The 11,521-nt window shown below is 60.2% G+C and overlaps 1 protein-coding gene across 4 annotated transcripts; it reads left to right on the top strand.

Moving 5' to 3' along the window:
- Positions 1-1,189: 1,189 nt before the first annotated feature.
- CLCF1 (cardiotrophin like cytokine factor 1) lies at positions 1,190-11,198 on the top strand. Of its 4 annotated transcripts, none has more exons than XM_020968327.2 (3): positions 1,190-1,360; positions 8,104-8,270; positions 9,971-11,198. In XM_020968327.2, exons 1-3 carry the CDS (start codon positions 1,345-1,347, stop codon positions 10,463-10,465), a joined length of 678 nt encoding a protein of 225 aa, XP_020823986.1. In that variant the 5' UTR covers positions 1,190-1,344; the 3' UTR covers positions 10,466-11,198. The 4 variants fall into 4 exon arrangements, with proteins under 4 accessions (XP_020823986.1, XP_020823988.1, XP_020823985.1 ...); XM_020968329.2 differs by lacking the exon at positions 1,190-1,360 and adding an exon at positions 1,382-1,990; XM_020968326.2 differs by lacking the exon at positions 1,190-1,360 and adding an exon at positions 2,133-2,343.
- The last annotated feature ends 323 nt before the right edge of the window (positions 11,199-11,521 follow it).

Below are 11,521 nucleotides of genomic sequence, written 5' to 3'. Positions count from 1 at the left end.
GACAGGAAGGAGAGAGACAGAGACACAGAGAGACTGACAGAGACAGAGACAGAGACAGAGACAGAGACACACAGGGCCTCCAGAGAGGGACTCTAGGCTTATGGGCCCCCTAGGTCTCTAGCTCATCCTATCTCCTGACCACAGAAGGAAGAGAGCTGGCAGTGAAAGCCACTCCTCCTCTCCCCCCAAACAACACCCCAAACCCCAGAGGAAGGAGGCTGCCAAATGTCTTTCTACTTTATGGGGAAGCGTTTCCCCAAAGGGGAAGTTCTTTCAGGCGGTCTGTCCTCCTGTCTTGAATGGAGAGAGCTACCGCTGAGTCACCCATAGAAACCTCTTGTGTTGAAACTGGTCCTGTGCCTCGTGCTGATTAATGAATTACAAATCTCTCCCCCCCCCCCCCCCCGCACTCAGGCTGACATTAAGAACAAGAATGACAAACTTTGTGAACTTGCGGGGGGGGGGGTGGGAAAGGCCAGCTCCAAGTGCTCTCGACTCGGAGCTGGTGCCCTGGCACGCCGAGCCGTGCCCTCCCTGAGAGGGGGAAGAGGGGGGCCCTAAGCCACTTAGTCACCTGCTGCACCGAAGGCCCCAGCCCAAGCTTGGAGAATGGGGAAAGCGGCCGGGACAATGGGGAGGCGTGGGGCGGGCTGCCCAGACAAAGGGAGGCAGGAAAAACCCATCACTTGTTGGGAGCCCAGCTCACTAGCACCGGGGGGAATGTGTCACTACGTTGATTTGGGGGGAGGCAGTCAGAGATGAAAGCATGGACTAGGGATGGTGCGGAGGGAGGAGATGGGCAGTGATGGGGGCTAGTTCACAGGAGCCTGGAGGTGGAGACTGGCAGCGGGACAGGGGTCCGACAGACAGCAAATACTTTAGGGAGTCTAAGCCAGAAAGGGACCTATTCAGCACCCCCTCCCTTCTCTTCTTCCCTAGTGTTTGCAGACTGTCTATTGCCCTCCCTCCTCCAACTCCCCCTCCCCCCGGAGGCCCGGGGTGGTACCGCAGCCTCGCCTCACCTCACCCACCCACCGCCCCCCCCCACTCGATGCTGTGGGAGAGAGAGAAGCCCTCCCCTCCCTCCCTCTCCCCCCTCCTCCCCCCACCCCCGGGGAGGGCCGCTACAATTTGTGGTTACAGCCTTACACGTCAGAAAAGAAAAAAAAAAGTTTGTAGAATGTCCCACACCGAAAAAAAAAATCCGAAACCCAGAGAAAAAAACCTGCGAGTGGGCTTGGCGGATGGGATTAGTAAGGCTTCGCCAGAGCTGCGGCTCTCCCTCCCACTCCGCCAGCCTCCGGGAGAGGAGCCGCGCCCGGCCCCTGCCCGGCCCCCAGCCCCATGGACCTCCGAGCAGGTAGGAAGAAGCCGGGCCCCCCCATCTCCTCCACCACCGCCACCCCCGCCCTCACCTCGAGATCCGCTTTCCCGTCCTCCCCCCGGGGGACTCCTGAGGCCGGGGCCAAGCCCCCTACCTCCTCTGTCCCCCTCCTTCCCACCCCCCCCCCCGCCTCTAGATCTGCTTCCCTTCCCAACCCCCGGGGGATCCCGAGGCTGGAGCTGGCCTCCGGGAGCTGCCCCCATCAGCGCCAGTGGGGACCGTGGCATTCCAAGAGTCCTCGTCTCGGCGGGGCGGGGAGGTGGGAAGAGGGAGAGAGCCCGGGACAGACAGACGGACTGACGGACGGACGGCGAGCAGACGGCCAGCCGGCCAGCGGACGGACGGACAGACAGACTCGGAGGGAAGCAGCAGCCACCCGCACAAAGGAGAGAGGAGCCGAGCCCGAGAAAGGGAGCCCGCGTTAGACACGCAGAGAGCCCCGGACCGAGCAGGAGGAGCCCGAGCGAGACGAGGGCGGGGAGAGACCGCCACCCTCGGAGACCCAGACCGAGACAGAGACTGGGACCGAGACGGAGAGCTAAGCAGAGACAGAGACAGAGTCAGAGTCAGAGACAGAGACAGAGAAAGGGGGGAGACACAAGACTCGTAAGAGACGCTAGCGAGAGAGCGGGAGGGAGAGAGAAGGGGAGAGAAGGGAAGAGGGGGAGTTGGAGAGAGGAAGAGGGAGGGGAAGGGGAGAGGGGGGAGCCCGAGACAGGGCCGGAGGGAGGGAGGGAAGAGAGGGGGAGGCCAACACCTCGCTCGGACTCCGCCGCTCTCCCTCGTTCCCCTGCCGCCCCCGCCGCCGCTGCGCCCATCCTGGGGAGCCGGGCTGGGCTTGGCTGGGCCGGGCCGGGCCGCTAGGACTCGGCGCCTCTTCTCTGGGCCAGGGCGCGCGCGGAGCTGAGCGCAGCTCCGGCTGGACCCCACGATGCTCCCCGTGGCCGGGGAGCCGGCAGGTAAGGGGGAGCCGGGCCAGGCAGAGCCGGCCAAGCTAAGGGGGCCAGAGCGGATGCTGACTGAGCGGGATGCCCGGCGGTCCCCGCCCCCGGCCTCAGCCGGCCCAGGCGGACTCAGGCCGGCCCGGCCCGGCCCAGCCCCGTCTTGGCCTGGGAGTGATTAGTGGAGGGGGCGGGGGCGGCCCAGCCGGACCCGGGCAGGAAAAAGCCCGTCACGGGCCGGGGGAGCGGCCGGCGGGAGACTTTCCGCTTTGCGGCCAAGGGACTCAGCTAGTCCTCAGCCCCGGGGGAGGGCAGGGGTGGGGAGGGGAGGGAACCGCTCCGTCTTGGCCGCGCCTGGAGGTGGGAACTCGCCACGGGAGGGGGAAAGGGCATCTCTCGGCTCCAGAGACTCCGTCTGTACCCCTGACCCCGCCCCCGCCGCTGGGAAGGGAGAAGCTCCCAAGAGTAAGGGGGGGGTGGAGTGGGGGCGGGGCCGGGGGCTTAGGGGCCACACAGGGGGAAGGAGGCGCCGCGGGGGGAGGAGGACGGGAAGAGCAAGGTCACTGCTTTAGGGTTCGGGCTGAGAAAGTAGGACCTTCATAAGCCCCCCCCACCTCATTTCCTCATCCTCGAGTACTCCTCTAAACCCCACCCCAGGGACGCCCAGAAAACTTTCCCCAAGAACTCTCCGGTCAACACACATAAGTATCTCCCCGACCTTCTCCGTTCCCCCCCTCCCCGCCTTAGTGCCTCCCACGCAGTTAGCCTCCACCCCAGCTCCTGAGCGTTCTTCCTCTCCCTGCCTGTAGACCCCCGAGGTTTTCCCCAACTTCTCCAGGTCAGACAACCTCTCCTCCTCTCCCTTCCCCCCGAGCCAGCACACCAGCACTGACTAATTCCCACGGAGGCCCCTCCCCTTCGCTGGGCCCCCTCCCTCACAGCGTCAAAAGTCCCACCGAAGCCCGTCGTCCTTCTCCAACCGACTGTTAGTTTCTCCCTCTGGTGGGAAAGGGAAGTTTGTGAAAAGGGAGCGAATAGCTGGGCTAGCCGTCGGCTAGGAACAAGGCACCTCATAGAGAAGGGGCCAGCTGGGCCACCCACAGCAGGCAGGCAAGGAGCCACCCGGAGATGATGCACGGCAGGCATTCCCGTGGCCGTGCCCGGTACAGTCCGTGCCCCCAGACAGCCGGCCGTCAATCCTCCCAATGCCCTGCGATAGCCGGCCGTCAGAGCTAACAATGGAGTTGTACGCCAAGTCCCAAGTGCGGGCAGACGAAGGCCGGCCTTCCCTGGCCGCCCCGGCCCATCCGCACCGATGGCCTTGCTTTCGGGCCTAGCTCAATGGCTCGGGCCGCAGGTCCACGGCGTGGAGCTGAGCCTTTCACCCCGCCCCCAATTCTTACCATTCACAAGCAGCTCTCCCACACAGCAGGCTTCCTCTCCATTCACTGCTCCTTCCCATTCCTCTGCATAATTCCACTTGACTATTCACACTTTCCCTCTCCTCCCTTCATTCTCATTTCCCACCCTCATCACTGAGATGGCACCGCCTTGGAACTCTCCGGGGCACTGCCTTCGCCCCGAGTCCTTTCCTTGGGACCCTCCGGGTCTTTCCTGCTCCTTCTCCGGGGGCTGGACCACACCTCCGTCCGTATAGGCGCATAGGCACAAACTGCTTCATACTTAATGCAGGTAGAAAAGAACCTTGTTAATTTCTTCTCTGCCACTCATTTTCCTGGGCCATGGACTTGCCCACCTTTTTCCATGTGGGCCTTAGTTTCCCCTCTGAAGCCCAGACCCATTGACCTCTTTACTCAAGGCCAAGGAAAGAGAAGGGAAAGGAATGAGAGCTTCAGAGGAGGGAATAGGGGAGAGAAGATCTCTGAGGAAAAGGACAGAAGAGAGCAGCAGAAGGTGACACCAGCAGGAAGGGGCAGGGGCTGTCTGCCCACTCTTCCTTTTGCTGCCAGCCGAGGGAATCACACAAAGGTGGTAGATGGAGGGGGATGAGGGCTGTGTTGGGAATCAGATGTTCTGTTTGAATCTAGCTTTGCAGTCCCTAGGGAAATCATGTGGTCTCTTTGGGTCTCAGTTTCTTCCTCTGTAAAATGAGGGGGTGGGGACTAGGTAATCTTTTCCATCCTTTTTCCTGTTCTTCATGAATTAGGAACAGCCACAGCCTTTTAAAAGGGCCTTCCTCGGGCACCTTAGGTCACTTGGTTATGCTCAACACTTGTCTGGGAGTCCCCAAATAAGGTCCTTTCCAGATTTTTAACGGGTGCAAAGGAATCCTCCAGCCCACTGTAAATGTTTTATGTTGGAGGCCTCTCTTGATGTCCCATTCGGATGGGGAGCTCTATCCTATAGGTCCCTGATGGTGCAGAGGCCCCAACCAGGGCTTTCCTCCCCATCCCTGACCTCCATGGCATGTCGGGGCCTCCAAGCTCCCCCCAGACACACTGGGTGAGGTCAGGCTGAGGGCTGCAGGCCAGGGACTGTGGGGGCTGCTGGCCCAAGGCTTGTGTACACGTGTGTGCCTGCGTGTGCAGCCGTGTGGGGTGGCCGTGCGCTTGCGTGGGCTGTGTGGATGTGCGGATGTGCTCGGGGCCCTCCGTTCCCAGGGCCCAGGGATCTGGATGAAATTAGGGGCCTGGCTGGGTGGGGGCCAGGGTGGAGGTTGAGGGAGGGGGTGCTCCAGCAGGAAACCTGAGCTGGCTCATTAGCTCCTCACGTGCTCCGCTGGATTTATAAACACAGGGAGGAGACGGGATGTAAACAATCAGGCAGTGGCAGCCAGAGGCAGGGCTGGGGAGGGGAACCAGAACTGGGGGAGGGGGGGGCCACAGTACCCCACATAGATGGCCAAGGCCCCCCTACCCCAGAGAGCAGGGGCTTTTCCCTCCCACCCACCCTCTTCTCGGAGAAGCATACTTGGGGTGCTTTGCAGAGGGCCTCAGGGCCAACTCTAGGTGCCATCACACCCGTAGTGGGAAGACCTGGGGCGAGCTGCAGGAAGGTTCTGTTCTCAGAAGCAAGGCTTCCTGGCTTTCTAGCCCTCAACTGGACACCACAGGTGTTCTCAGCCCCTCCCAACATCCATCTTCCTGCCTTTGCGATGGAGAGAGGAGGTCATGTTTAGACCCCATCCCCAGAACTGGGGGAGGTGGGAGAGGGCCAAGTCTCCCTTCCAGTTCCTGCTCCTCTCCCACTAGATTCCCAAGCTTCCTGCCCTCTCCCTGATTTTCTCCATCATATCCCCTGCTCCCCCCCTCCCCGCCAGCAGTGACACAGTTACCTCAGAACTGAAATATTCCTGGAAACACCGGCCTCGTCTGGTTAATTTCATGAGCCGTTTTCTGCCCAGATGAGGGTTCTTGTTTATTCAAAGGCATCTTCCCTGGTGGGGGGGTAGGGAGGGCGGTTCCCTGAAGGATGCCCCGAAGGGCCCCTAAGTAGCATGGAGAGCAGGGCTCTGAGCATGAGTGTGACCTGAGGGCTAAGTCACCCCTTTAGGACAGCAAGCCCAGCTCCAGAGGGGGCTAACAGGGAAGGGTGAAGGCTGTTCTTTACAGCTTTCAAATAAGGAAATGCTGGACATCTGGGCCAATCCTCTTACTTTACAAATAAAGAAACTGAGACCTGAGAAGTGACGGGACTTAACCAAGCCCACAACACCATTGCAGGCCCAGCCTTCTGACCCCAAGCCCAGTGTTCTTGTGCTGTTTCCTAACAGAAGGAAACTATGTGTTCTAAGCAATTGGAGCAGCCTGCCTCAGGAAGCAGTAGGGAGGTCCATCTGAGCAGGTTGAAATGCCTCTTGGGGATACTATGGAGGGATGGGCCCCAAGGTCCAGCTGTGGAATTTAGCAGAGGGGAGAGAAGGTGCTGTGCAAGGCAGCTGCTAGAACCGGGGGCAGCAGAAGCTGCAGGAGGCAAAGGGAAATCTAAGGAAATGGGAGCAGGTCCCGCGCTCCAGTCTGCGTAATCGGGGTCACTCCCCCGGAGGCCCGCCTGTAGATAAGGTCCAGAGATTATCAGCAGGGCCTCCGCCCCACAGTGCCCCCAAGACAGCTACAACATGACCCCTTCTCTGAAGATGAAGGCAGGCACCCAAACTGGTGCAGAAGCCCCAGGCAGCCCACCTCCCCCACTACCGTGATCACAGCCAAGAGCTTGGCCCCTCCCTCGCTGTGGCGACAAAGCCTGGGTAGAAGTGACTCCGTCTCCACACGCCAACAGCCTCCCACAGGCACGGCAGGTAGGCTGTGCAAGTATTGTTAGTAACATTTCAAAAAGGAGAATACTGAAGCTAAGAGAAGGAGAAGTTACCTATCCAAGGTCTCGAAAATTTGAAGGGAAAAAGGGGCCTGAGAGGCGAACTTTCCAGAAGCAAGCCCAGAGCTCTGCCCACTTTCACCCTGGGTCTCCAACACAGCCCAGCCCTAAGTGGCAGCCCTGCCTGCCTCAAAGCCAGGGCATCCAAAGTGCCCACAGCTCCATCCTTGGCACTGGCCCAGTCCAAACCACAAACCCACCTAGGGCCTGTGCCCTAAACCCAACCCAACCACTGACTCTGCTCCGCTTTCATCCCTCTCCTAGCCTTAAACCTGACAAGAAATCCGGGCCGCTACCAGCCCTAACCTTGCCCACTGCTGAGTCTGACCCAACCACCGGCTGGAATCCCATTTCAGCACCAGCCCTGAAACCAAACCAGCCCTAATCCAGTCCGAACACACTAGAGCCCTACTCATCTGGGGCTACTTCACCCTAGCTCTTGGATATGATTCAGCCCAGTAAAAATAGGGTAGTGGATCATGTGTCCTGACGAGAGCATGCTCCTAGGAAAGCCAACCTCTTCCCCCAGAGCCTCCAAACCTTCTGGAGATCACCAAGGACTCGGGCTGGTGTCACCACTGGTTTCCACCCTGACAGACACTGGGCACTGACCACTGGGGAGCCCCTCTGACTCAGACCTATTGGGCACCCCCATTCAGAATGAGTACCCGATGTGCCTGGAGACGTCCTCCAGCCCACCCCACCCCATAACCTCTAAGGCAGCCAGGTTCTAGAACCGGAGCCCATGCTCCCCATCTGTAGCCAAACCCTTGGCAACCCAAAGCCAAAAGCACAATCAGGAGGCTGCTTTCACTTTCTCTCCTGAGTTCAGGTCTCCAGGAAGGCTGGCTCCCTTGCTCAGCCCCAGGGCAGAACTGTGAGCATGGTCAAGGCCAAGGCCGCAAGACCTTCAAGACCCAAGTCACATGCTTTCCCCACATGGTACAGACAGGGAAACTGAGAAACGGACAGGGTCCAGACATTGATGAGGACAGAAATGGAATCCAGGATCTCTGGCCCCCAGATAAGAATCCCTTCTTTGTCCTCACCCTAGGGCTGCCCCCTCTCATCCACATTAATGCAGAGGCTCTGACACGTGGGCCAAACACATTTTTAAGCTAACACCCCGTCATGAGGTCACAAACCAAAGTCATGAACATAAATGTGCACACACGCACACACACACACACACACACACACACAACACACACACACACACACACACACACACACACACACTCTCACTCTCATACTCTGACAATGGGCCAGAAACCCTTCCCATCCTTCATCCCTCTCAGTCTCCCATCTGGTACCTCCTTTCCTTCCCTTCCCAGCCAGAGGTGGGGTCAGACACCTGAGGGGCCACCAGCTGTCTCCCTGCCCTGGAGGCCAGCTCCCCACCCCCCACTTCAGGCTCTCTCTCAGTCCCTCTGTTGCCCACAGGGGACTCGTGGGGGATGCTGGCTTGTCTGTGCACCGTGCTCTGGCACCTTCCTGCTGTTCCAGCCCTCAACAGAACAGGGGATCCAGGGCCCGGCCCCTCCATCCAGAAAACCTATGACCTCACTCGGTACCTAGAACACCAGCTTCGCAGCCTGGCTGGGACCTATGTGAGTATCTGGGGGAACCTGGCCTGGGGAGGGGTGGGGTGGAGATGATGGGCAAGGTTTCTCTAGCCCCCAGCATCCTCTTGCCTGGCCTTTCTCCTTCTCCCCTTGGCTTCCCCCTCCCTTCCCCATTCCCGGCCCCAGGACTAGGCATGTGGGCAGGACTGCCCCACTGGCTGCCAGCCCAGCCGCCCGCCCTCCTCCCCCTGGGGGCTGGGGAAGTCTCTTCTGTTTACACCGTGTTGTGGTGTCTCTTGCACGGGTGGGGCCCAGGGTGGGGGCGGCCCCCACCTCACACGCCTGTGTCCTGGCTCGCCCCGGCCTCTGAACGCTGGGCCCTGCAGTCTAGGCCTCCCCTCTGTCTGACCTCCCCCATCCCAGCTGGGCCTCTTGGGGGGTCACATGGTAGGGGAACCAGTAGGGAACCCAGATTGTTGGTGGGTACCCCAGGAATCCTTTCAGAGGAGGTGGTTGGAGGGGGCCTGAGGAGAAGGTGGTGCTGCAGGGAGCTAGCCCCCTTTCCTCTTCTTCCTCCCCCACACCCCAACCCCTGCTCCAGAGCCAGGGAAGGGAAGGGGAGGAGGGCGGAGGGGGAGCTGGCTCAGGCCCCAGGATACACCGAGGAAATTAGTTTGTCTCTGAGCTTGTCAGCGTGTGAACCTCCCCCCGGGGGCCCTTGCCTGTCCCAAGCCTCGCCCCCCCCAGCTCTTCCCAGCTGAACACCGCTTCCCCACCCCTTCCCCTGGGCCCCTGGACCTACCCCGCAGTTGGCAAATGCTCGGGTCACATCTCATCTCTCCTGCGCCCCCACCCCCTGTCCCCTCTCTCCTTCCCCCACCCCTGGCATTCATGTGGGGAGTTGGTAAAAGGTGCTCTGCCCTCCGCCCCCTCCCCCTTCTGCTGGAAGGGCCAGAGACGCTGGGGGTAGAGGGAAGTGGGCATCTGGTGGAGACAGATGAAGAGGCCCGGGTGGGCAGGGGGGTGGGGGGGCTCTGATGGGCTTGTTTCCTTCTGTCTTCCTTCCAACAGGCACTGCTCCCCTCTTCTGAAAACCTCTGCTTGCCTCTGCTGCCCCTTTCGCTCCGACCTATTTCTCGCCTCCCTCTGGCTGCCAAGCCTCTCCAAGGAGTGGTCTACACCCCCTGCCTCCGCTTCCTCTCCACCCACTCACTCCTTAACCCCCTGCGATCTGACTTCCCCTCTCCTGACTCCATTCTCTCTGAGGTCAGCCAGGATCTCCTTCTTGCCCAGGCAGGGCTCCCTTCTCCCGATTCCGTGCTGCCTCGTCTGTGCGTGTGCGGCCGGGTATTCTGGAAGCTTCTTCCTGGGCTCGGGTACTCTCCCGGGCCTTCTCCCTCTACTATTCCTCCTCCTGTGGCTTTCCACCGTTGATTTTCCTTCCTCTCCACATCTGTGGGCTTTCCCCCTAGACTCAACCAATCATTCACCAAATATTTACTGAGCATCTACCATATGTAAATCCCTCTACTTTCTGCTCTCTGCACACGCCTCCCTGGAGAGCTCCCCCATTGCTAATGTTTTGACTGTGGCCTCGATGTGGAGGACATGGAGGGGGCCCTCCCCTCCCTAGCAGCGTAGGAAGTACCTCACTGTGTGGGGCACTAGCCCAGGGTCCCAGGGGGGCAGGCAGCTGGGGGGCATCCCCTCTGAGAGCTGGCCCTACCGCCCTCTCCCTCCCACAGCTGAACTACCTGGGCCCCCCTTTCAACGAGCCTGACTTCAACCCGCCCAGGCTGAGCGCTGAGGCCCTGCCCAGCGCCACAGTGGACTTTAACGTGTGGCGAAGCCTCAACGATCATCTGCGGCTGGCTCAGAACTACCAGGCCTACAGCCACCTGCTCTGCTATCTGCGGGGCCTGGACCGCCACGCGGCCACGGCCGAGCTGCGCCGCAGCCTGGCCCACTTCTGCACCAGCCTGCAGGGCCTGCTGGGCAGCATTGCGGGGGTCATGGCCGCCCTGGGCTACCCACTGCCCCCGCAAGGGGCTGAGCCTTCCTGGGCCCCCAGGCCTCCCCACAGCGACTTCCTGCAGAAGATGGATGACTTTTGGCTGCTGAAGGAGCTGCAGACCTGGCTCTGGCGTTCTGCCAAAGACTTTAACCGGCTCAAGAAGAAGATGCAGCCCTCAGCTGCCGCGGTCACTCTGCGCCTGGAGGCCGCTGCTTCTGACCTCTGACCTCCCTTCTCTGCCTGCCTCCGCAATGAGCTTCCCGCCCTCCGCCCTCCGAGGGAGGATCCCCCAGGGGCTTCTCACAGGGAGCAGCGCAATAAAGCCCAGGGCCAGGCAGGAGAGTGGACAGCCCTCGGGCCCGGGCTCCCCACCTTCCCAACCTGGCCGCCAGGAAGCAGCAGTCGGAGGAGGAAAGGTGAGGCTCCCTGCAGGAAGTGCCTTGCGGGGGCGAAGCCTCCTGGCTAGCCCTGCTCTCCCATCTCCTCACCTTAAGCCACCTCACACTTCCAACCGGGGGAGGGGCATGTGGTGACCCAGGGACCAAAGCAGGAAGAGGCAGGAATTCAACAAGGGAATTGGTGGGACAAGGCAGGGCCCTGGGGGATACCCTCTCACCAAAAGCCACAGTGATGCCAAACATGTTGAGTGTCAATAACTTTGCCTCACGTTTCTCCTTCACGTCACGGTGGCTCCCCCCTCCCAGGGCACCCTGCCCAGCCCCAGTGGGACAGCCACAGCCACAGAATTTCCTAAAAGTTTACATTGTTGAGGACGGTAGCATTTTGGGGATGAGGAGAGGGTGGCCCCCTCAGGGCCTGCCGCCCTCCCCAGCCCCATCCACTCACGACTCTCAGTTTGTTTGTATTAATATTTATTTATTTGGAAACGTTATTTATTAGATGGTATTTATTGCAGAATTTCTATTCTTGTATTAACAAATAAAATGCTTTCCCCAGAACTTTCCCCTGCTCCCTGCCTTGCCTCATCTCCCCTTTACCCTGACCATCCCTGCCCCCCCTTCATTCCTGGTTCCTGCTCCTCTGTTCAGTTGTTTCTGACTCTTCATAACCTTATTTGGGGTTTTCCTGGCAGACGTACTGCAGCGGTTTGTCACTCACTTCTCCAGCTCATTTTATAGGCAAACGGTGTGAAGTGACTTGCTCAAGGTCACACAGCAACTAAGTGTCTGAGGCCAGACTTGAGTTCAGGAAGAGTCTTCCTGACTCCAGGCCTGGCGCTCTGTGCACTGTGGCACCCCCCTAGCTGCCCTCTTAGTCCTCT

The sequence above is a fragment of the Phascolarctos cinereus genome, unplaced genomic scaffold (assembly GCF_003287225.1).
Source record: "Phascolarctos cinereus isolate Bilbo 61053 unplaced genomic scaffold, phaCin_HiC Scaffold_9;HRSCAF=440, whole genome shotgun sequence".
Taxonomy (NCBI): domain Eukaryota; kingdom Metazoa; phylum Chordata; class Mammalia; order Diprotodontia; family Phascolarctidae; genus Phascolarctos; species Phascolarctos cinereus.
Note: the sequence above shows the minus strand (reverse complement) of the source record. Positions and strands in the feature narration are given on the sequence as shown.